General features: G+C 32.0%; 3 protein-coding genes across 3 annotated transcripts; 1 reads left to right on the plus strand and 2 right to left on the minus strand.

The window, feature by feature from the left end:
• Positions 1 to 4,740: 4,740 nt before the first annotated feature.
• On the minus strand, positions 4,741 to 6,711 carry LOC105770537 (F-box protein PP2-A12). Its single transcript, XM_012591782.2, has 3 exons — positions 5,932 to 6,711; positions 5,668 to 5,786; positions 4,741 to 5,336 (listed from the first exon to the last, which is right to left on the minus strand). Exons 1-3 carry the CDS (start codon positions 6,244 to 6,246, stop codon positions 4,871 to 4,873), a joined length of 900 nt encoding a protein of 299 aa, XP_012447236.1. The 5' UTR covers positions 6,247 to 6,711; the 3' UTR covers positions 4,741 to 4,870.
• Positions 6,712 to 8,945: 2,234 nt separating this feature from the next.
• LOC105770538 (calvin cycle protein CP12-3, chloroplastic) lies at positions 8,946 to 9,736 on the minus strand. The gene has a single exon (XM_012591783.2). It carries the CDS (start codon positions 9,599 to 9,601, stop codon positions 9,191 to 9,193), a length of 411 nt encoding a protein of 136 aa, XP_012447237.1. The 5' UTR covers positions 9,602 to 9,736; the 3' UTR covers positions 8,946 to 9,190.
• A 10,896-nt stretch (positions 9,737 to 20,632) lies between these two features.
• Positions 20,633 to 23,848, plus strand: LOC105770730 (mitotic spindle checkpoint protein BUBR1). The gene is made up of 11 exons (XM_012592053.2): positions 20,633 to 20,930; positions 21,045 to 21,104; positions 21,346 to 21,490; positions 21,720 to 21,877; positions 22,075 to 22,156; positions 22,256 to 22,322; positions 22,411 to 22,465; positions 22,767 to 22,932; positions 23,032 to 23,114; positions 23,350 to 23,427; positions 23,521 to 23,848. Exons 1-11 carry the CDS (start codon positions 20,758 to 20,760, stop codon positions 23,582 to 23,584), a joined length of 1,131 nt encoding a protein of 376 aa, XP_012447507.1. The 5' UTR covers positions 20,633 to 20,757; the 3' UTR covers positions 23,585 to 23,848.
• Positions 23,849 to 24,414: the final 566 nt, after the last annotated feature.

Genomic DNA, 24,414 nt, shown 5'->3' on the forward strand with positions numbered 1-24,414 from the left:
TATGTTGAGTCTATTTTTCTTTGTACCTTTGTTCGAGATTATGTTATGTGAATGGCCATTGTTGTGCAGGTTGTTTATGCATTTATGTTTGTAAAAAACCTCACCGGACCAAAATCAGACCTTCGGGATATAACTTAAAAGCATTCTACCCTTCATTTCATGTGAAAAATTTCCTCTGGAATTTGGTAGGCTCATAATTAATGGACCTTGCTGCATGATTTCTCAGTAGTGACTTGTACGTTATTAATGTTAGACTCACTCTAAAGCTTAGGAGTAACTCATGGATGTTCACTATTAATCTGGCTGGAGTTTAGTAGGTTAGAACTACTTGGTTTTTTACATTGTTTTCAGCTTTAGACAGTCAAGAACGATTAAGGTTCAATATCTGTAGAAAGTCTGGAATCTCGGTGTCAAATTTTGATTTACCTAAAATTCTCTCCATTGAAGTGTTGATTTGAAGCTAGAATTTTATTCATGCTCAGAATACCATTATATTATATGGAATAGAAGGCTTTGACCCCATATGAGGGGAAGACCGAAATCATGAACCAACAAAGAATTTGGTTGATAAGGAATCTGTAAGATATAGCAGATGGCAGCATTGGTGGAAAGCTGCATTGTCTGTGGTGTATATCAAGCTAATCCCAGACTTCTGTTCTTGAAATCTGGCCTAATGAAAAGGATGATGGAGTATCATAAAACCCAGATATTAACATTCCTATTGATTGATATGTCTGAGGAGCTGCTAACAATTCATGGTATGTGCTTCATTGGCTCATGTTTGGTAAGAAAGTTGTAGCATTTTCTGATATATCTATGTTTTAGAAGGTGGAATGGTTTTGACTTATGCTATTTTGAACTTTTCATTTAAAAAAAAAAAGAGAAAAAGAAAGATCAGTCCTTTTTATAGACTCAGTCAAAGAACAAATAAAAGGAATTATATAATCAACTCTGAATGTCAACTGGAGTTGGGTGTTTGCTTAAGATCCACTACATGCTTGCTAAATCAACATTGTTTTGTGAGTTATTTTCCAATAAAGTATAGTGGGCAAATGCCAGGACATAAAATTTTATAATAAATAACATACCATTTCTTTAGATATGATTAACATTATACATTTAGTATGTGTATCATATTCAACTTCAATTTTTTTTAATAATTCTGGTCAACAAGGATAGTCAAGAGAGGTGCCTTTGCTTTCACACCCCCATACCTATTCAACTATTAAAAAAAAAAATTACTCTCCTCCCTCCCCCCCGGCCCCTCTCCCTACCACCGGAGATTGCCCTCTCGAGCTGATAGCATGCTCTGAAAATTTGCTACTAGTATACTTTCTCTTTCGGATTTCATTCTTTGTCCTTCCAATAAAGTTAGATTAAGGGGCTATGTTCTACTGGATTTGTTCCAATAAAGTTAAAATCTTTTTATTCACAAATTATGTTGGCTGCAATGACACAGGATTAATTCACCCTCACTAAACCAACACCATTCATCCGGTAAGGTCCTGCAATGAAATGAAATTCCCAATTAGGATGAACCATGGAAGAAATTCTAAATTCTAAATAGAAAATATGGATATTGGTTTTTTGGATTGAGTCATGAGTAACTTTGCCAACAAATAAGGATAAGCAGTAAGATTTTTTTCTAAAAATGGTTTAAATAGAGGAGAGGGACGGGGTTGGGGAGGGCATTTTTGTTTTTGTTTTATTTAACACTAATATATATATATATATATATTTTATTTTAATATAATATTTTTATTTTATTATTATATAATTTTGAAAATATTTATGTTTCTTTATATACTTCTTTGAATTTTTTAGAATTAGGATCAAATTGAAACGATTTGTAAATTTTAAGGGTTAATTTTTAAAATTATGACTAAATCGATATAATATGTAAAAGTTAAGGAAAAATTTATTATTGTGCCGCTTTTTTAACTTCCATGTCAATTTTCCGTTTATAATTTTAAGAGAAGTGGCAAAATGACCGAATCATATAATATAGATACTTAAATTGCAAACCTTTTATTTTGGGTGCCTAAAAGAAAAGTTATTGATAATAGAATTACTATTTGTTTAGTTTACCCTTTTCTAAATCTAATGATCCGTCTAAACTCTTAATAGTGACTAGGTAATATTGAAGTGGCATTTTTCTAACACATTTTTTAGGATAAATCCCAAAATTACACATAGACTATGGTTTATACATGAACTTTAATTTTGTGTAATTCTATACAAAAATTTTGATTTGATCCAATTCTTGTAAATTATTAACACAGTTATTGTTATAACATCATTTTATGTTTATATATTGTATACATAAATAATTATACTTATCCAATATAAAAATAAATTAATGTATTTATTTCTTTAAATGTGTATGATTAAATCAAAATTAAAGTTTCAAGTTTACATTTGAATCACAATTATTTAAATTGAAACTGAAACTGAATCGGTTTATTCACTTATCTCGATTTAGATTTTCAAAATCGAAATAGAACCGGATAAACCATTTAAACCGATTTAGGTAATCGAATTAACCGAAAACTAATTAAACTAAAAAAGTCAATTAATTTGGTTCGGTTGCTTTGTTTAAACCGAAATAATGCTTAACCCTACTCAAAATGAAATCCTTGTAATTTGGTCACCCAATTTTTGGGGTGCGCATTAAATCTTTAACAGCGGTTAGCTGTGCACGCCAAATCATATTTACACTTTCATTTTGGTCACCTAACTTTTGGGTCACTTTCATTTTGGTCACCCAAAAAATATTTTTTTTAAAGTAAAAAAAGGATTAAAGTGAAAAAGTGGTTGAAGCTGAAATAATGCGCAAAAATTGTCAAATTTCTTTTTTGTTAATATTGAAATTTTAAATTTCAAAACATCAAAAGAAAATTTTGAAATTTTTTATTTATTGATAATAATATTAACCGAGTTGTACTATAATATTAAAATTAGTTAATTTAATCTCCTTTTAAATTTTAAAGTTTAGTTTATGTTTCCAAATTATCTTTAATGAAATCATTTCAAATAATTCATATTTAATAATTTTCTATGAAATTTAAATATATTTTCATTATATAATTTTGAATCTTCCATGCTAAGATAAAATGTAAAGGAAAATATATTCACAATTAATTGCTTGTTCTTCATTTGGGTAAAGAAGTGATGAAAAATTATGAGTTTTCTTTGGAATTTAAGACAAAATTAATTAATTAAATTATTTGCAATAATTTTTCTTTACTTTTAGCTTAGCATGAAAAATTCAATATCATATAATCAAAAGAAAATTGAGTTACATAGACAACCATTAAAAACAATAATTTTCATTTATAATTTTTAAAAATAATTTCAAAGCATCAAAATAAACTTAATAAATTGTTGAATATTTTTTCCATTGATAATGTCAACCGATTTATTACTATAAATTTGAATCTTAATATTTAAAATTTTATATTTCAAAACTTTAATTTAGAATTTTCAGCAATTGGATAAACAATTACAATTTGACAATTTTTGTGTATATTTCTACCATTTTTTCATTTTAATCATTGATTATTTTTATCCCAATCAATACTTAAAAAATATTTTTTTTAGTAACCAAAATGAAAGCGACCTAAAAATCGGCTGACCAAAATGAAACTGCAAACATAATGTGACGTGTACGATTAACTGTCGTTAGAGATTGAACATTTGAGTGACTAAAATGAAAGCGCATAAAAATTAAGTGACCAAATTGTAAAAATTTTATTTTGCATGATTAAAATAAAAATTCCCAAAATATTGAATCAACAACTAAATAGTTTACTTAAATTCCTATTCACCATATTCGATCAATATGGATTCTTGGTTATCGAATTGTTTTAACTTTCTTTCGTTCATCCAACTTCACAAGAAAAAAAATACTATTGATATAATAAATAATATTATTATTAAAAATCAAATAATAAAAGTATCAAACATCAAATAATAATAAAAATCAAACATAACAGATAACAATGAAAATTAGGAGCGCAAATGAGACATTAATGCTTGCAAGCTGTTTGAGTTTGAGTCGAAAAAATTGGAATTCGATTGGATAATTATTGTGTTGAGTTGAACTCGGGCACTGTAATACTCAATTAGAATGGCTCGCGAGTCTAATCGGGCTTTTCATTTTAATATATATTTTTTATATTATGACATTACATTTTACTTTTATTATATGGTAAGAGCTTAAGTACAAACGACCTCAAGCTTGAACGTGAATTAACTCGAATACGAAAATTGATAAATGAACTTAATTGAGCTTAATTCGAGAACTCTCGATTATGTATCAAGCTGAACTCGAGCTTAAAAATTAATGTTTAATTAAGCTTGAGCCGAGTATTGAGCCCCAAATTCCAATCCACTATTCGGGTTTGACTTGGCTTGATTACACCGCTAATGAAACTATTTTTTTTAATAATGGAAACAAAACATACTAAATAATATGAAAAACTGATCTTTTAGATGTTGCTTGTTAATGCATCTTCTTATAGTGCTAACTGCTAAGTTTTAGTTTTAATTAGTATGTAACTATAACACTTAATATTTTTTTATTTTTTTATCATCACAATTTGGGGGAAGAATGACAAGATTCCAGCCTATGTCATCTAAGCATAAGGCGAGAGATCTAATCACTGCTCCAAATAAATTTATTTTTTATTCATTAATTGTAGGTTTATTTTGAATTAATTATGATGTAGATAAAAAGAATTCAGAAAAAAAAAACACAAATATTAATTAGTGAAACAAACCAGAAGGTGAATATTCCGTACACACTGCCATAGTTTTAATTATAGGGGTTGGTGCACAGGGACACCAATTGTGCTTTTTAACCACACTTTTAAATAGAGTGGAGCATATGACAACAGGGTTGGGTGCACTTTAGAAATCCTTTGTGTTCTAGTCTTTCTCTAAATGCACTTGGACATATGACAACTGAGTCTAAGCATAGACCACCTTTTGTATGTGTGCAATCGATTTGAGACATTGATAACTTTATCTTTGTTGATGAACTGGGGTTCTCAACGTTGAAGTCTCCCACATGGTAGTGAAACCATTTGCCTGCTTCACTCAAACTGCACTCCCATGTGCTATGCTTATCACCTGATGTCCATAGCTGAAACCTTACGGGTTTTATATCCCAACCGTGGACCTGCTCGGGGTCGCAAATTCCTCGACCGAAACCCCATGCACGGCCGAGCTGTAGTCGGAAGAAAACACTATAAGTTCCCACCGGAAACGGGAATTCTACCTCCCCGTTGACTTCGAACCACCAGATTTGCCGAAGATACGCAATTGAGTGGAACCTAAAATCACAAATGAAATTGAAATTGAAATCACTTGGGCAGAGTTTGATTTTGAACATGTGGCGTGAAGAAGTATTCGTTCAACTAAACAACATTCAGAACATCGATTGCATCAAGCATTCACGCATTCAACTAAGTTAAAGGATCGATCCTTTGAAGAGAAATTTACACAAAATGATGAATTTCAAACGAAAGTCAGACTAGCAATGATGATGATCCATTACTTAAGCACTAGAGGTACCTCATGAGCCTCCAGAAACACTCTGCCAAACAGCCAATGCCTGCCGGCTGAGTCGGACAGTCTGGTCGTGACAAGTTATTAAATCATTACCTGGATTCATTAGTAGGAATATGATTCCAGTATCTTCGATCATCAATCCCCGTTATTTGTAATCCCTTTGAAGAAATTGACATACAAACACCACCTGTGCTCTTATGCAGCCATACTTTCTGCAAAACCAACCAAATTCTCTAGTCTTGAATGTTGAGCTAGAAACCACCAACCAATACAATAAATCCAAGAAACCAAATCCAATTTTTTTTCTCGGTATACACCCAAGGGGGAAAAAACAAAAAACAGAACAGAAAACCGTACCTTGGTGCCACCATCAAAAGTATTAGGTCGACATAGCCTTGTATAAATGTCTCGTTTACCCAAGTTTTGAGGCATAAAACCCAGAATTTTATGAACAAGAATATGATAATTAGGTGGCAATTTGGATTCCCAAACAAAATCAGCCCAAGAAGCAGCACTAAATGCTCGGTTCAACTTTGCAAGTTTACATATCTCCGGAGGATCCAAATGCTGAATAATTGATGCCACACAACTCTCTGGTAAGTCGCCCAAATAGGGTGAAGATGATGATACGCCATCTTGGTCGATGAACAAAGCAGAGAAACTAGCACCCATCAATAGAACAAGGAAATAACATGAGCAGAGAAGTTGGGAAGTTGTGTAAGGCAGAATATACTGAGAGGTGGCGGAAGGGAAGTGGGGGCGTTATTCTAAAACAAAGACGCCTATTCGTTTTCAAGGGGATTGTTTCCGTCTCTTTGTTTGTTTACTGAGAAAAAGACATTGATTTGGGCGGTAAACACCTTAGTAAAGGTCCATATGTTTGTTGGGGGTGAGCTCAAAACTGTGGACTGAACATTATGGACAAGGAATAAAGGATTCTATCCGAATTGGAAATATTTTGTACAATAAACAAATTTGGTTCAGCTGGATCAGATAGTTTAATATTTTGATATTGCTGTAAGAATAAAAAAGAAATGAAAGACAATGGCATGCAAAATCTTTTTAATTTCCTCAATCGATGTGTGGTCCCACATGAGATGTTTGGTTTTTTGGTGTTCAGGTAACATTGAGTGTTGTTGGAGCAGTCCAGGAATGAAACAAGTGGCTGAGGCTGATGGTTCTTATAAAAAATTATTGACCGAAGGAACGCGTGTTGTCAGCGAGACGTGTGTCTGAGTCAGCATGCGACATTGTCATCCACATAAACATGGCATCTCATCTAAAACAATGACTATCGCATGAAACACATTTCATTCGACCAGTCGGATTCATAAACAAGTAAGTGACTTTTTTAATGTCAACGGGAGATTTCTCTCCTACATCTGAATGTTGCTATTCAAAGGGTTTTAGGAGTAAAAGAACATTTGTTAAGGTGAGAATGCGTAGAAAGACTTTGTTATTAGTTCTACAGCTATCAACTGTCATGCCAATTGAATGAGAAAAGCCATTGAATGGGTGGAGTATTGCTTGAAATGTTTGAATCTCATCAATGAGGAGATTAGTAAAACATGCTCAAGTTTTTTTTTTGATTGCTTGCAACTTAATTTTTTTATTTCTCATTTACTCTTTTTGCAAACCTTATTTTAATTTTTTTTATTGATTCTTAGTTTTAGAAAGAGCAAATGCAATTTTTTTTAATATAATTATAAAATAATATTTTATACACCATTAATGAATAATAACATGATAAATTAAACAAAAATATGGATAACTTATAAATAAATACTACTAATTTTATTTTAAAATAATTAAACATTAATCATAACTATTATAAATAAAGATTAATAACTCTCAATTTAGAATTTTGGGTTTAAAGGTCTAAGGTAAATTTAGGATTTTAGGTTTAGAGTTTTATAGTTTATTTAAAATTAATTATGTTTAAATAAATTTATTAGTATTTATTTTAAGTCCTCTACTGTTTTTGTTTTATTTAATGATGAGATATATCATGTTATAATTCATCGATGATGCATAGTACTTATGCACCGATAATGCATCAAATATTCTCCTAACTATAATATATATGAACAAAAAATATAACTTTACTATGTAATTTTAATAGTTTTAAATACTATTTAACGTTAATATTATTTCATTTTATATTTTATTATAGAATATTATTTAATATAAATATGGTTTTAATAATCTTTCATTTTATTATATCTATATACTCATTTTAATCTAGTGCTTTTAATTTTATCATAGTTGATCTCATTGCTCATCCAAATAAATCTTAAAACAAATGTTTTACCTTTAAATTTTTTTAGGCTTGTAGTTGGCATTCCAGACTCCAAACAATATTATCTTTAATGTTTGAATTTATTTTTCTTGGAAGTGAACTGTATCTTACTGCAGCACCCAATATTAAAATAAATTATTGAAATAAAATTATATTATTTAATTATTATATGTTCCACTTGAATGCATTCACAGTGGCTTCAACAAGATGGGTTGGGAGTACAGAGTGTGAGAATAGGCTGACTGATTCTTTCTTTTGTAGTTAGTTTCTCCTTTTTTGTCATTTGAGAAAAAAACCATTAACTCAAGGAAAGGCTTGAGAATTAATGGAGTCAAATATGCATGGCAGCATAGTATCTCATGAAGGTATTTGGCATGCTCAAGACCTGGGAAAATGACTGACATGCATGAAACGTAATTCAACTATGTGCTGTATGTATCTTATGTTGTGCCACAATCACAAAGCCAGTTGAGGAAGTTCATTGAGATATTCACGGTTTGAGTTACTGGTTTAAGGTGCATAATTTTCTCTATCATTCGCTTAATATGGTTTTTGGGTTTCAGGCCAGGGTACTACTGCTTTCAAAGGGATGCAACACTTGACCGTGGTTCAGAACCAGTGTATGAAACTGCGTTTTTTTTCAGCAGTGATGACATCCTATTGCGCTGCTATGCTATCAACTTGAATATGGATACTGATGGTTCAATTAAATTAGCCACAGAAACTACAAGATTGTCTTTATGGTACCTATGAAAGCTCTAGTCGCTGAAGTGAGAGATTCTTAGAGTCACGCAGGTATGTTTCAAAGCAATGATCTTAAGGGTTTACAATGGTTTAACAATTCCTCATGCTGGGATTGGCAAGGAACTTTCACCAAATTGTATCTTCCAACTCCATTTGCTGCTCCGTCAGATTCAGGGGGGACCAAACCAACAGAGGTAAGTCCAAAATTTCAGCTGATTTTGATGGATAATCTATCTGGTTTCATCACAAATTTTTCTTTATTGTCTTTTGTTACAGGCTCTACCCTAAACTTCAAATTAGTATACTGCTGGAAATAAACAGGCATGCATCCATCCAATACATGATCTAAAATTAAAAAATCAACAAAGTTTTTTTACAACATAAGTTTCAGCTTGATTGAAAACAACAAAACAATAAAGGATTCACGCCATACAGTTTAGATTAATAACTAAAACCACAAATTGACAATTCCCCAACAACAAGGTTCAATTGTTCTAAAGAGGTGCTTAATTCCTTACTATTTTCCCACTAAATAACAATAGGCAGATCTAGAAAATGATATTCATTTTCCCATCAATCTTCATAGATCTTACACTCTTCAGTCTCAGGATTTTCCTGGCAAAACGACTCCAAAGGATCTTTCTTTTCTATTTCAAGTCTAAGCCTAAGATCAGCCTTAGCTTGACTTACCTCTTCGACCTCGTCCCAAGCAACTTTGCACTCATCAGATGTCTCATCTCCTTCACAAACTTGCTTAGCTTCTGTAACTTTTTTCTCAATCATCTCAGTTAGCTTCTTTTCCCTCATTTGAGTTCCTTTGTATTTGGCTGCTCCCATTGCTTTGACTGTCATTCTCGATGCCCTTCTTTCACCTTTGTTATTACACTGAAAGTAAGCCCAAGACAGCCTTGGATTTGAAGAAAAAGATGATGTCGGGTTCTTTTCTAGGGTCCCTGTCAGTGAGTTAAACCTTAGAGTTGCCATGCCTGAAGTCTGGTATACAACCTTCTTTTTTTTTGGGTTAAATGGAGTTTGTGGGGGGTTGTTTGATCAAGGAATAGGGGGTCTTTGTCATGTTCAAGAAGAGGATAGATGAAAGAGAAGGAAAAGAGGGTTTATGAAACGACGGATGAATTGTGATCAGCATTAAGGCTGGTGAGGAAAAGATGGTAAAATCATACTCTTAGTCCTTATACCATGTGTAAATTGTAAATTTAATTTTTAGATTTTAATTTAGTTCATTTTAGTCCTTATACTTTTTTAATTTTAAAATTTCAATCTTAACACTAATCATATATGCTCTTCTTGATAATGTGGTAAAATCATACTCTTAGTCTTTATACTATGTGGTATTTTTTTTAAAATAATTTCATTATAGGTTTTGATCATATCTGATCTTCTTGACATAATGTCTAAAACTAGGCATAGCCCCTCCCCAACCCAGAAGTAAGAAGATAATGCACTTAAATGCACTCAAACTCACGTTTTCCTACATTGGCAACAATACCCATGCCAATTGAGCTAAGACTCAATCGGCGATATGGTATTTTTAAATAACGTGATATATTCGTTTAGCTCATTGTACTTTAAAATTTTTTTGCATTTAGCCCGACTTGATATTATACTTTATTTAATGATTAAAAGCAATATTTGAACTCACCCGATCTGGTCATCGGACCCAAACTATAGGATGCTATAACAATTAATGGAACAGTTACGTGAAAAAACTAAATTCAAGAATATCAAATTACATGCAATTATACATATATCATGCATAACAAACAAAACTGAGTTTTAGTCAAGCTTACGAAAACTCTAAAATTGACTCGAAGACAAATAGAGATCAAATTGTAACATTTATAAAATTTATGGGTCAATATAAAAAATAAGAGTCACGCGACCGTGTGTCTAAGTTGTGCGTCTCACGGAGGTCATGTGGCACAAAATCGACCTTGTTCACCAATAGTCACACAGCCGTATTATTAGACCTTGTTAGTAATTTAACTAAATCTATTTCATAAAATTGATATTGTTTAACTATTAAAAAAGGATTAATCATGTGGCACAAAATCGACCTTGTTCACCAATAGTCACACAGCCGTATTATTAGACCATGTTAGTAATTTAACTAAATCTATTTCATAAAATTGATATTGTTTAACTATTAAAAAAGGAATTAATTTATTATTTTTCTATAAATAGAAATATTTGTAACACATACAATAAAATAATGGAATAAATTATTGTATTTGCGGTTTGTGTTTGGTTTAATCAAGTAGCATTCTCCTCCACATATATCACGCAAAGTCCACACGTTTCAAAGAGAACAATGACTGCTTGTTTGGTGATGGTGATGGTGATGGTGATGGTGAGTAGGACCACGCCAATGCCCCATTTCCTCTTCTTGTCTTCACTTTTTTGCATTTGAATACGATTACTTAAATTTAAAATATTTTGGTTTATTTAAAAGGTTTAAACTATCATTTTTCTCATTTTAATATATATTTTCTTCAATTCTGTCCAATTTTAATAATAAAAAAATTGAAATGTTATATAATTAGAATGTTTCATATAGCACTTCAATACAATTATAAAGTGTCATGTGGTATTTGTATGTATTAAAATAAAAATAAATATTATAAAGAAATCTAAAAGTAATTTATAAAATAAGAATATAATTAAAAGTTTTAGAAGTTACCTCTGACTTTGACCGGGGCAAATATTGTTTCGAGCCCATTTTGAAAAACGAGTTAGATTTTGGGTATTGCCCTTTTTTAAATGAGATTAATAGTTTTGTAGGATTTGAATAATACCTTCATACTGATTAATTGACCGAAAAAGTCCTTTTTTTATCAAAAAAATTATAGAAATAGATCGTTTTTTTTAATGACAGGAATGATCTGTTTTTATAAAAACGCAATGAACTAGCATCATTTTTAGGGGATACGCAGAAAAGCGTGCCCAGTTCAACGTTTTTTTCTTGATGTTAGGTAAAACGCGCTGATGTGGAAGTACTTTTTAAAAAAACGTTCACGTGAGCATGCTTTTACTCGTGTTTTTCCAGTTATGGTTTTGTTAAAATTTTTAATTATTTAGGGTTAAGATTTAGGGTTTAAGATTTATGAAATTAAGGTTTAGGATTTTTTATTTTTAAAGTGTCTAAGTTTAGGATTTCTTTTATTTTTTAGGGTTTAAGGGGTCTAAAAAAATAATTTGTATAGGATGGATTTTGAAAAAAATAGTTTTGAGGGGATGAGTTCTAAAGAAATAATCTTGACGAGATAGGTTGAGGTTTGTAGAGGAAAAACGCTCCAAGCAGGATGCATTGTCAGCAAAAGTACTGAAAACATTTTCAACTGGATGCCTTTTTCAGTACTGTTGCTTCTGAGAAAATAAATTTGATGAGATGGTTCTGAAAAAAAATCTCAAGATTCTCGGGATGAGGTTTGTGAAAAATTCCCCAAATAGTGGAGGTTGAGGTTTCTAGAGGAAAAATGCTCCAAGTAGGATGAATTGTTAGCTAAAGTACTGAAAACGCTTCCAACTAGATATCCTTTTTAGTATTACTTCTGATAGTGCGTCTTGTTTGAAGTGTTTTTCCTCTACAATTTTCAACCCCCACTATCCGGGGCATTTTACAGAAAGGAGTGGGACGCATTCCCTTAGGCTATAAATGACTCATATTTCAGCCTCTAATGGCATAAGTTGAAGCAATAAAAATTGAAGAAATTCAGAAGAATTAAAGTTTAGAAGAATAGAAGTTGGGGTTGAAGGTATAAGTTGATTTTTCGTGTTAATATTTACGTGAAGCATTATATTTATTGCATAATGTTTTGATTTTCGTGTTTTAATTTTTTTGATAGATAAATTAGTTGAAAATGAGTGGACGAATTAATGCTATTATTTATTATGATAGTGAGGTCTGTGACACAGAGAACGACGTGACTTTTTTTATTGGAGAACACATCGCAATTGGCTTTTAATTAGAACATAGAGTTGACAGAATTGGGTTAACTTCCACGTGGTTAAATCCAAATTTGAGAAGTTTGAGGGGAAGTGTGTAGTCCCAAACGGCAGCTGCTAATGGAAAATCATGGCTTCTGTTAGGAAGAAGATAAGGTTATAGATGATTAAAAAGTTCACCAGTCCGCATACATGTGTTGCCTTGGGCACATTATCATTGGGTTATTAGGGTTTTATTTAGGGTTTAAAATTATTTCCAATTTAATTTTGACGGACTCGTTGGGTTGCAGATGTTTCATGAGATCATCCGAAGTTGGATTTAGATATGATCGCGGACCTAATACTACCAATGTGAAAGAGGATCTGAGGACTAACATGTCAGTTTTAATTGCCAATATTCGCAGCCAATTCAACTATACGCCTTCGTACCATAAGGCGTGGATAGCTAAACAGAATGCCTCAAAGAAGATGCACAATGGGTGGGACGCGTCATTTAACGAGGTATGGCAGTGATGTCAAGTGCTGGAGAGGTACATACTTGGTTGCATAACAGATCTTGAAACAGGTTTCGCATACTACAACGATCGCTTACTCCACGGGTGTTGAGTGTTCGAGCGTCTGTTTTGGACCTTCAAACAATGCCAAGATGCATTCCAGTACTGCAAGCCTTTGACACAAATAGATAGTACCTTCATGTATGGAAGATATACCCATCGGCTGTTATTAGCTGTGACATAGGATGGTAATCGGAAAATCCTTCTAATTGCGTTTGCAATAACATCGGGGTAGAAAATAGACGACTGAGATTTATTTTTTCTAGGTTGAGGAGGCATGTCTGCCCCTAACTTGATACATGCGTCATCTCGGATCAGGGAGCTGGAATATTATCCATAATTAAATGACAGGGAAACCTTTGAGGTCGTACACACCATCGGTACTATCTACAACACGTTGCATCTAATTATTACCAGCAATATCAGTCTACCATTGAGCGACAACAAGTGATGAACACGGGTATTTGATTGCCACCAGTTGTAATGTTCCATTTGTATTTTTATATTTTTTTGGTATGTAATCGTTACATGCACTTAAATTGACATGGTACAAGATCACGAATGACTGTTTTCATGAAATGTTGACAATTTACGGTCAACCAACTTGACAGGGGCAACATATCTCGGAAACATACCATTCGAATAGTGGACACAAGTATACGACGTCGGGCTACTACGATATGACCACATGACATCAAACCTGGCGAAATGCATCAATTCTATTTTAAAGGGAACCCATCATTTGCTGATAATCGTAGTTGTGAAAGAGATATACTTTTGTCTGGCGGAACTATTCCCAAAGCAAGTGGCAAGTTATGTCGGGCAATTGCAAAGAGGTCATGTATAGTGCCCGACGGTAATGGAAGAAAGTAATAAAGGTAAGGCATGAGCAAACTGCATGCACAAAATTTTTCACTTGAGCGGTGACCTATGGTTTCAGGTGGCGGAGTTCGACAAGTCGGATCAAGGTATTGTCAGAGGATGTACCGGGTACACATGAGAAATAGAACTTACAATTGTGAGATATTTAATGCACTTATCCATGTGCTCATGCAATTGCATGTTGTATGAATATTTGTTTGAATCCAATGGGCTTTGTCGACGAATTGTACAAATTAGAAAACTCATACAACGTGTGGATACATGTATTCCAATTGATTCCAGATGAACGTAAGTGGTCACCTATACCGTTTGTTCAATTTAAGTTGTTACCTGATAAAGATCTGCGTCGCAAACTAAAAGGTTGATCGTGCTCGACTCGAATACGTAACAACATAGATATTCGTGAATGTTCAAACCAATAGAGGTTATGCGGGTGGTGTGAGAACCCAGGTCATACAATGCCGTCCTGTCCACATCAAAGTTAAACATTGTAATATGTCTTCATGAGAATTGTTAGCCATTGTTAATCCAAAATAAATTTAATACTTGTTCATGTGAATTTTTAACAAAAACATTTGATATTTCTATTCACATCAAATCTTATTGCAATGCTATATGAAAATATACTGCATATGAAAATATTCAACGCAAATTCAAATTTCGATTAGGATTTAATGGATAGTTAAATTAGATAGTGTACAAAAAAATATTCAAAAGATTTTATATTAATTTAAATGATGCAATTTACAATTCATCAGTGCATATACCAGTAGGAATCTGTGTCACATCGGAATGGTCGACGGTTACACACTGGATTCCTTCTAGGTTTAGCTTCTGGCCGAGGTTGTGGTTGTTGGGGTCTGCCTTTGGTCTATGTAAATCCTTACATTCGTGCAACCTCTAGTTTATACATGGATGGTTAAGAAGATGACCTACCTTGATAGAACAAAAATACTGGAGGTGTTTACGTCACCCACGGCGATACAGATCATCAAGCTCCTAAGGTGCCACAGGAATCGATTGTCGAAATCTGAACTGTTGCAACACTCTATCCACCTTGTGCATCTTGACAGTAGCATATACTACCAACTAGGCCTTAACGTGCCAGACGTTGAGATTCACAAAGAATTCCTCAAGAATTACTACCCGAATTATCGAGTCCTTGTATGGTGTCCATTCAAACTATATGAATGTAATAAAAACACTAGTTATATATACTACTAATTATTAAATACTAAATACTAAATACTAAATACGAAATCGACTACGTTATTTTTATATAGTTCAAATATAAATAAATACATACATCCGCTTCCTATCGTTGGTCCAATAGAAGTTATATATCTTCAAACTCGGTAGGTAATCTCACGTGACTCGAGGCATGGTTCCACCTAATTAAATAGCTTATTAGCATAATAATTTTATTCTAAATCAATTTAATAATGGTAATATATACTGAATTTTACCTTGTTATGAGTGAAAATGTATAAAGGTAGTCCACTCGAAGACGTAAAAATAGAAGGCGATATTGAGCCTATGATTGTAGTAGTAAATGACAACCACCAATCTTGATTTTTCCTAGTTTCGTCGCCCGACACATCTCCCTAGACAATATCACCAACACTGCGGACCTCCAATTGAGTTCGCCAGCCTATCTAAAATCGACGAGTTTCAGCAGTCACCTTAGATGTACAAAGTTTCATGACTTATCATGCATCAGAATACCCCCGATAATCTGAAAGATGTACGCTCGAGCATATCGTAGTCTTCTCTCTTTAGTAGAATCGTTCACCAGCTCCGTGAAATTATTTTGTAACTAGGCCATTTTAATTCGACCTACAGTAATTATCTTTGGTACCACACCCAAAATTTCGTAACAAACGGTCCACCAATTAGCAGACTGAATAGACCCGGTGACTATCGATCTGTCCACGGGTAACCCTAACTATAACTGCACGTCATCTAGAGTGATAGTACACTCACCGCATGGAAGATGGAATATGTGCGTGTGTCTGGTCTCCACCTCTCCACCAACGCAGTTAGGAGTTTCAGGTCCAACTTACACCCCCAGCCTAAGTAGGTCACATTGAAAAAACCACCTTCCCTCAAGTATGTTTCGATCAACAGTGATAGAGGACCGAATAGATTACGAATATGAATTGCAAAATTCGATCTTCCACCTATTTACATAAAAAGTTATAAAAAATATTAAGTTCAATTATAACTATGAAATAAAAAAATTTTAAAAATCTAAAAATTATTAAAAATTATTCTTACCATTTGCAATTGATTGACAGAGATGTGCTTGTCATCAAGACGGATTAGAAACCTGGCCATTGCTAAATTGAATACGGACAAATTTTTAATAAAAAATACCATTTCTTGGAATTACTTATAAAAGAATAATAAAAATATTAACTTAGATAAAAATAGAATTTAGGATTGTAATTGTAGACCTTTTTGAGAATTGTGAGAAATTAGGAGAGAATATTATGAGAATTGTCTGTGAAAAATGTGATGGGGGTTTATCCTTTTTTGTCTAGACTGTTGAGGGTCTAATGACTAGTTCAAATAGCCATTGGAGTTGACCGTTGGAGCACAGACAAAAGTGCGCCAACATGGACGCTTTTTTGAAAAGCGCTTCCACATAGCGTGTTTTACTTGACATTAGGGAAAAAAGCACTGAGCTAGACGTGTTTTTCTGTGTTTCCCCTAAAAACAACGCCAGCTTAGTGCGTTTTAGTAAAAACGGACCATTCCCGTTATTTTAAAAAAAAATGACCCATTTTCTTAATTTTTTTTGGAAATGGGCCTTTTCAGGTCATTTGGTATTTTATACTAACTTGAATTTATTGAGTTGGTTAATTATTCATTAGTATTTTGTAAGTATCAAAGTTTAGGATTTACCAAAAGTTAATTTCATTTTGCGAGTGATCTATAAATACCATTATTAGCTTTTTAAATTTAGGTTATAGTGAGACTAAAGACGCACACATGATAATTGCATATGATGAGTTTTAAGCCTGAGTACTTCAAATTTAGGTCATATGCGAAGCCAGGAACTTTGTATTGGAGGGGTCGAAATGAAATTAAAAAATTTGAAAGGTCAAATTCAAAATTATTTATGCTAAAATGGTAGAAATTAAATTATTAATATTTGAAAGTGACCAAAAATGTAATTTTTCCATATTATTAAAAAGCTAAAAGAATTATATTGAATAATTAAATTTCAAAGGTACTAAAAAAAATATTATACCTTTTCGCCAATGGGGGCTAGGACCATGCCTTTGACATGGGTTGCATACAAAAGCTCGTGACCAAGGCGCACACTAATAACCTTAGTTGCTTTTATGGATGTTTGGGGTCGCTTAGCCTACCAGGACTGGTCCAATACTAGAAAGATTCAAGGTTTATCTACTTGAAGTCTAGTGAAAATGTAAACACTCTAATAATTTGTATTTTACCATGTAATTTTGTAATTCTAAGGATAAGATTATACAAATAGTTTAAATTTCTTAGTACTCTATCTTGTAGATATGTTTGAATTTAAGCTGTTGATGTAATTTGATCTACACCATTGAATGTAGGGAAGTTCAATTATAAATAAAAGCATTCCCCGACCTCATTTGTAATCATCCAGTTTTGTGTAATCAAATTGAGAAAGCATTTACTTTGAAAGTTTTGTTGTGCCTCTTTTTTCTTTTGTTGCTTATTGCTTGTGTATATAATTGGTGCCTTAGAAATTTTTCATTGAGATTCTTTTACGTTATAGTCTAGGTCCATTGTATTTGCCCTCTTTGATTACACCCGTCACCCTTGCATCTAAGTGTTAAACAAAAGTTGTAATTACATTCCAAACAAGTTCTAAAATATATGTAATTTAAAATATATTATATAAAACTGTTTTTATATGCTATAAGTTATATAAAAATAATATATATTATGTAATTAAAAAACAAGTTTAGCCGAAGTAAACTTAGGCTTAGTTTGGATGGACGGTGTGTTTAGTTCCAGTGAGGTTAAAAACAGCGGTGGCGGTGAGATTAGTTACTGTAACGGTGAGATTGAATACTGTAGCAGTGAGATTAGAAACAATGGTGGAGTGTGTATTTGGATTCAAACGCAGCTGTAGCGGTGAGGTAAGAATAAAAAATGACTATTAAGGACATCATATTAGAATTGATATATAATAGAAGTTTTTAAATTATTTTACTTTTATAAAATTATTAAAACATGTGAATTTATAAATTAATTTAATAAAATATTAAAATGTATCTTCCAATATTTATTATAAATATTTTAATAAATTAAATAATAAATTTAAATTATTTAATAGATAAAATATATTAAAATTGTATTTATATTAAGAAATTGTTAAAAATTATATTTATATTGATTAATAAAACATATTAATATTAATCTATGATTAAAATAATAATAAAGTAAAATTAACATATATAATTTTTTTTAAAAGGATTGCAGGGGCAAAAAGGGAATTACTCCTTCCACTGGTTGCCCAGTTCACCCATTGCCCTAGTTCACTCCAGTTGAAAATTGAGGAGACAGTGTGGTGAGATGGTGGAGATGCACCTCACCATTAATAATCCAAACAACAAAAAAGAGTACAGTGAAAAAGCATATGCTTTAAGATTCTTTCTCACTGATGGTAGTTGTAAATCCAAATGGAGCCTTAAGCCTTAAATATTCAGTACACATGCATGGACCTTAAAGGAATAACTCAATATATAAATAGATTTACTTTTAAGTCAATTTAATTTTAAAAAAAGTTAAATATGTATTTGATTTTTTCACACTTTAATTAAAATGATTAAGTTAAAATAGTGAAATGCATGATGCCATGTGTTCAAATATCATCCTCAAAATATTGTTACTTTGTAAAACTTCTTAATATTTAGTATATATATATATATATATATATATATATATATATATATATATATATATATATATATATAAGGCTTAATGGATAAAAATCTTTAAAGAATTAAAAAAATTAGTTAAGCTCCTCTCAATTTTTGCAATGAATTAAGCTCCTAAATAGATTAGTGAGATCTTTTGATCAATGTTAACCATTAAAATTAATGACAATGTTGACATGATCATTAATAGGCACCACATCAATCAACAAATGTTGACGTGATAATGCCATGTCAATAAAAAGTAAAAATATTTAAAATATTTTTAAAATTATTTTAAAAATAAATTTATAATGAATGGAAAATGTGTATTCGAAACTCATTTGTTCAAATTCATTTTAAAATTATAAAAAATATAAAAATTGTAAAAAAAACCATTAAATTTACAATCCAACCATAATCTTTTTCGTTTTTTTTCATTTATTTCAATTCAAAAGCAGTCTATTTTCACTTAATTCTTTCCCCATATTTTAAATTTGGTTTAACTTATTATATAGATACGTACACATACATGCAATTAATTTATACTTACATTCCATATTTTTATATTTCAATTGAAAATGATATATTTTGAATATTTATATAAAAATATTAATTGATTTGAAATATCAATGAACATGTTTGTTAGATGATCCCTCTCGCAAATGTGTTTTTAAATGAAGTAATAAATAAACAATAGAATAGACAGAACATAATAACTGTTTAGTTTTAATTAACTCATTACTGTTCAATTTTATATGAAAATGTGCAATTTATGATTTTTAAATAATTTTAGTAATTTTAAAATTGTTTTTTTCTATATTCAGAATTTATTTGTTTTAGATTTATTTTTTAAAAACAATATTTTTTTATTTTTATTTTTTTGAAAATTTTTATTTTTGATCTTCGTTAACGATTATGTTTGTTGTTAGTTTTCAACAACCAACGATAGTTAAAGGATCTCACTAATCAAAATTGTCTATTTAAGAGCTCAATTGGGTGAAGACCTATTCATGAGCCAGGCGAAGGTCCACCTGAAATTTAAGAGGGTTTGGACAAAAATATTATGCCCAAAAAATGGGATTGAGCAAAAAATTTAGGGCCATTTAAAATATGAGCTGGGCTCGGGCTTGAGCTTAAACACATTTAAGCCCGAGCCCGACCTGACCTATTTTACAGTTTATAATATTTTATACTATGTTATTTTTATGTATTATGTAATTTACAACACATAAAAAATAAATTTATACTAAATATATAATATTACTTTAAAGAAAATATTAAAAAAATGTTAAGATAAATATATAAAAAATTATAAATTAATAAATAAAAAATTATAAATTATAAATTATTAAAATAAAATAAAATAAATATTTTTTAAAAGATAATATTGGGCCTAAAATGGGTTTGAGTTAATCGTTTGAAAATATGGTAGGCTTTTTAGGTCTATATTTTAGTTCGGGCCAAGCTTAGACAAATATAAGGCATGTTAATATTGTACTTAAGCTCAACTCGAATTTAAAGACCCGACCCTTGAATAAATCTAATTGAGTGTAAAAAATTAGGAGGAGCTGATTTAAAATAATAATAATAATAATTGAGGACTTTCTATACATTAAACCTAAAAAGAAAGATGGGAAGTGACCCGGGCTAGCCCAATATGTCAAGTTATTTTATTCCAAATCTAATTCCCATATAACGGCAACTTTTCGGGGAGCCGTTGTTAGATTTCAAAATTTGAAATCTCATCTCCTTTTTCTAAATTTCTCTCTTTTTTTTCCATTTCTCAAACTCAGCAAGAAGAGAGCAGAAGAGCAGCCAAGCGATGGATCCAGAGACCGAGTTCCTTTCATCGAAACGACAAACGGGAAACGAATGGGAACTCTTCAAAGAAAACGTGAGACCTTTGAAGAGAGGCCGAAACGTCGATCTCTTAAACCACGCTCTCAAAGCTCACACCAATGATCAACTCAAGAAATCTCTCCTTGAAAACCGAAGGTCTCTTCCAAAATCCTTATCTACGATTATTTTGTGTTCTTTTTAACTTTATTTTTAATATTTAATCCATTTTCTTATCTGGGTACTTCCTTTTTTCTTACTTTGAATCTTTAGGAGATTGATTGAGGCAATAGATGAGTACCAAGGAGACGATCCTCTCCAGCCTTGGCTTGAGTAACTATTCTTCCCATTACATAACTTTTATTTGAATCTTGAACTGTTCTATTGGTTGGAAATGAATTTGGGTTTTGCATTTTGAATGGTTGAAATTCGAAATTGAGTAAAAATGGAAAGCGGGTAGTGTTGACCGTTGATTCAATTGTTTTATTAGGGTGTCCTTGTTTCAAATTAGATATGGTTAAATTGTTTCAATGGCTTATTGTTTGTTTTGTACGTTTTCCTTTTTGGGGTTAAGTTGCATTAAATGGGTTCAAGAGGCATTCCCACCAGGTGGAGACTTCTCAGGACTGGTATTGATCTATGAGCAATGCGTTCGTGCTTTCTGGCATTCGGATCGTTATAAAGATGATCTCCGCTACCTCAAAGTTTGGTTGGAATATGTGGGTACTTTTCACCTTCCTTCTTTTTAATCATCTTATATAGAATCATAGATGGTGATGTTTATAGTTTGTTTAAGTCGTTTATGCTTGTTCAGATGTCAAGTTAATCAGAAATATGCTACTTAACATGTTATAAATGAACACATAGAAAGCATACCAATTGAAATGGCAATGGTGTTTTCTCTGAGTTTAAAATGCTGAATCAGTGTTTGGGAAATGGTGTTTGCAGGCTGAGCATTGTAGTGATGCTGAGGTCATTTATAGTTTTCTTGATGCCAATGATATTGGGAAGACACATTCAGCTTACTATATAGCATATGCTTTGCACATGGAGTCCAAGTCTAAGATGAAAGCAGCAAATGATATACTCAATCTTGGGATATCCAGGTAAAAGCTGTCTTCCATATTTAGTTTTTATGGAAGAGATATGATTTGATTCAACTGATACTGAAGTGCATTTCATTTTATGTTAAAACATGCTTTTTCTCTCAAGGCTTACTTGGTTTGTGTGTAGATTTTTTTATCCATTTATACTTTTGTAAATTTACATTTGTTGATCTAATTAAGCTTTCCTGCAAATGTAGTAATGCTCAACCAATAGAGAAGCTGAGGGATGCATACAAGAAATTTCTTGCTCGCTCAATGAGAAGACCTAATGCTACTGAGGTATAGACTATAGACTAATGTTTAATGTCTTCTCTACATTTGAATTGCTTCTATAAGGATTTTCTTGGTTATGTTTTTCATTCTTTTCCCAAACTACAGGAAGAGTTGAAGGAAGATGACTTACCAGTCCGAAGTTTCGGAACTGTCTTGGCCAGGGGAGAGAGTCGTAAGTTCTATTTCTCTTCTTTGTCAATTTCAATTTACCATCTAAAAGCTTTTTCCACAGCATAATATGTAAGTTCTTGTGATTGCAGAAAGGCAGGCCATCAAAACTTTTGAGCTTGGCAGAAACAAGTTGAAGCAAGATCAGTAAGCAAAAGAACCTTTCTATACTTAAGTTTGAGCTCTCATCTTGTGTTATTCGGACTTGGATACTTGGATACTTGGAATTCGTATCTCCATATCCATGTTTCAGACACAAATGTCAAACACGTGTACTTCAAGAAAAATGAAAAGCCCAAGCAATGTAGCTCTCATCTTCCTCTACTTCATTCTAACCATGGAGCTCTCATTTTAATCACGGCACTCTATTATCTTCTGTTCTGCTATATTTTTAATAGCCATAAGAACTCCATTATGAACTTGCTTTTCTATTGGTTTTCATTCATAGGGTGCACCGAACTCCATTATCTATTTACAATGATACAAATATGGATGTCATGAGGGGTCATCACTCTAAGCCAAGTACCGGTTCAAACTCTTGGCACACTCTTGGAGGTAGAGCTGAGAGAAACAAAGAAAATAATGCTATGCCTGCAAAGTGGACATCACACAAGGTTTACTTCAACTCCCAAAACATGATATTTTTGCTACTGGGTGATGTATTGTTCAGATTGTTCTAAAAATGACATTGAGCTTCAAAAAATTCTTCTCAGATTCCGCAGAGACCTGTGCCTAGAATCGTAGGGGCTGTTGCAAGTGCTCAAATTGAAGTTTTTGTTGATGAGGAATGTGAAGAGTAAGTACTAGTTATTTCTAAAAGTTGTATAACTTTTGGACATGCATGTATACAACTATGTTATTCCGTCTCCGTATTTTTTTCTTGAGTATCCCTATACAACATATAATTCTACCACATGAAAATAGAAACATATGGAACTGAATCATTTGTTCAAAATGTTGGTATGTAATCAATGCTTGTCATATGTTCTATGGTATTTGCATTGCTTATTTTATCAAAATTTTGTTATCAGAAAGCCAAAAGTGCATGATGAGAAGGACAGAACTTCAAGTCTGCAACTGAGAGAGTTGGACGGCAGAAACATAAAAAAGTAAAACACATTTCGAGATCACTGGTCTTTAAGCATTGTCTAAAGGCAAAGATCATCACTAAGTTAGCTGATATCTCAAAATCTTTTGTGCAGGGAAACTGAATTACTTAGGGAGAACCCACTGCGAAATTTCCCTTCAAATAGTCTACCTAGATGATTTCATGGTGGCTCCTTGGTGTGTTTGTATCATTTTCATGGTGGGATCAGCTTTTAACTCCAAAGCCTGGTCCATAATATCATGCTGTACTACGTTTTTTACTTGTTTGTTGGCTTTTAAGGTTTCATCTTTTGTTGCTTTCAATAAATAGTCGAAAGAACACCTATCTAATGCTTGTAGTCAAGTTTTTTCATGATTTCCCAGTGAAGACATAAGGTGGCTGAATGATTTAATGAAGGTTTGCCTTCTCTGGCAATTCAAATATTTGTATTGTATTCATGTATTTTACCATATTTAACTGTCTAATTCCTTTCACCCGTTCCCAATTTTTGAGGAAGCTTTTATTGCAGATTTTAGAGAAAATGCTAATTCAATGGGTTTGTGTTTGGGAGTTCTATGTAAGCAAATTTATTTAATCCATTTTTGGTTCGTGAGCATAGATCAAAGGAGCTAAATCATATTAAATTTGTGTTATTAATTATTTTTCTTCTCGAGTATTTAAATAATTCACTAAAGAAAGGATACTTTTACTAATATTGTATGTAATTAATATTTATATGACTTGAATTTTAGAGTTACGCAAACCCAACTTTTGGCAAGGAAAGAGATAATTAAACTTGAGAAACCTAATTCTCGGTTTGATATATATTATTAAAATAAATTATATAAGCATTTCAGTATAATTTATTTAATATATGAAATATGGTCTCAAATATACATTTAATTACAACATCATTTTTTTCTTCGGACTTTTATTAGTGTGTCCTTCTAAAATCTAACAAAATCCCACAATACGGTTTATGATATAGCCAACCACCACCTTTATAGTT

This window comes from Gossypium raimondii, chromosome 5, assembly GCF_025698545.1.
Source record: "Gossypium raimondii isolate GPD5lz chromosome 5, ASM2569854v1, whole genome shotgun sequence".
NCBI lineage: Eukaryota > Viridiplantae > Streptophyta > Magnoliopsida > Malvales > Malvaceae > Gossypium > Gossypium raimondii.

What these genes read in the sequence shown, in the direction of transcription:
- LOC105770538 (XM_012591783.2), bottom strand. Translation starts at nt 9,601, where the DNA reads ATGGCAACTCTAAGGTTTAACTCACTGACAGGGACCCTAGAAAAGAAC.
- LOC105770537 (XM_012591782.2), bottom strand. Translation starts at nt 6,246, where the DNA reads ATGGGTGCTAGTTTCTCTGCTTTGTTCATCGACCAAGATGGCGTATCA. An exon ending in CTTTTGATGGTGGCACCAAG is followed by an intron (nt 5,787 to 5,931) that starts GTACGGTTTTCT and finishes TTGGTTTTGCAG; the next exon opens with AAAGTATGGCTGCATAAGAG. An exon ending in ATTCCTACTAATGAATCCAG is followed by an intron (nt 5,337 to 5,667) that starts GTAATGATTTAA and finishes TTGTGATTTTAG; the next exon opens with GTTCCACTCAATTGCGTATC.
- LOC105770730 (XM_012592053.2), top strand. Translation starts at nt 20,758, where the DNA reads ATGGATCCAGAGACCGAGTTCCTTTCATCGAAACGACAAACGGGAAAC. An exon ending in CCTCTCCAGCCTTGGCTTGA is followed by an intron (nt 21,105 to 21,345) that starts GTAACTATTCTT and finishes TTTGGGGTTAAG; the next exon opens with TTGCATTAAATGGGTTCAAG. An exon ending in CTTGGCCAGGGGAGAGAGTC is followed by an intron (nt 22,323 to 22,410) that starts GTAAGTTCTATT and finishes TTGTGATTGCAG; the next exon opens with AAAGGCAGGCCATCAAAACT.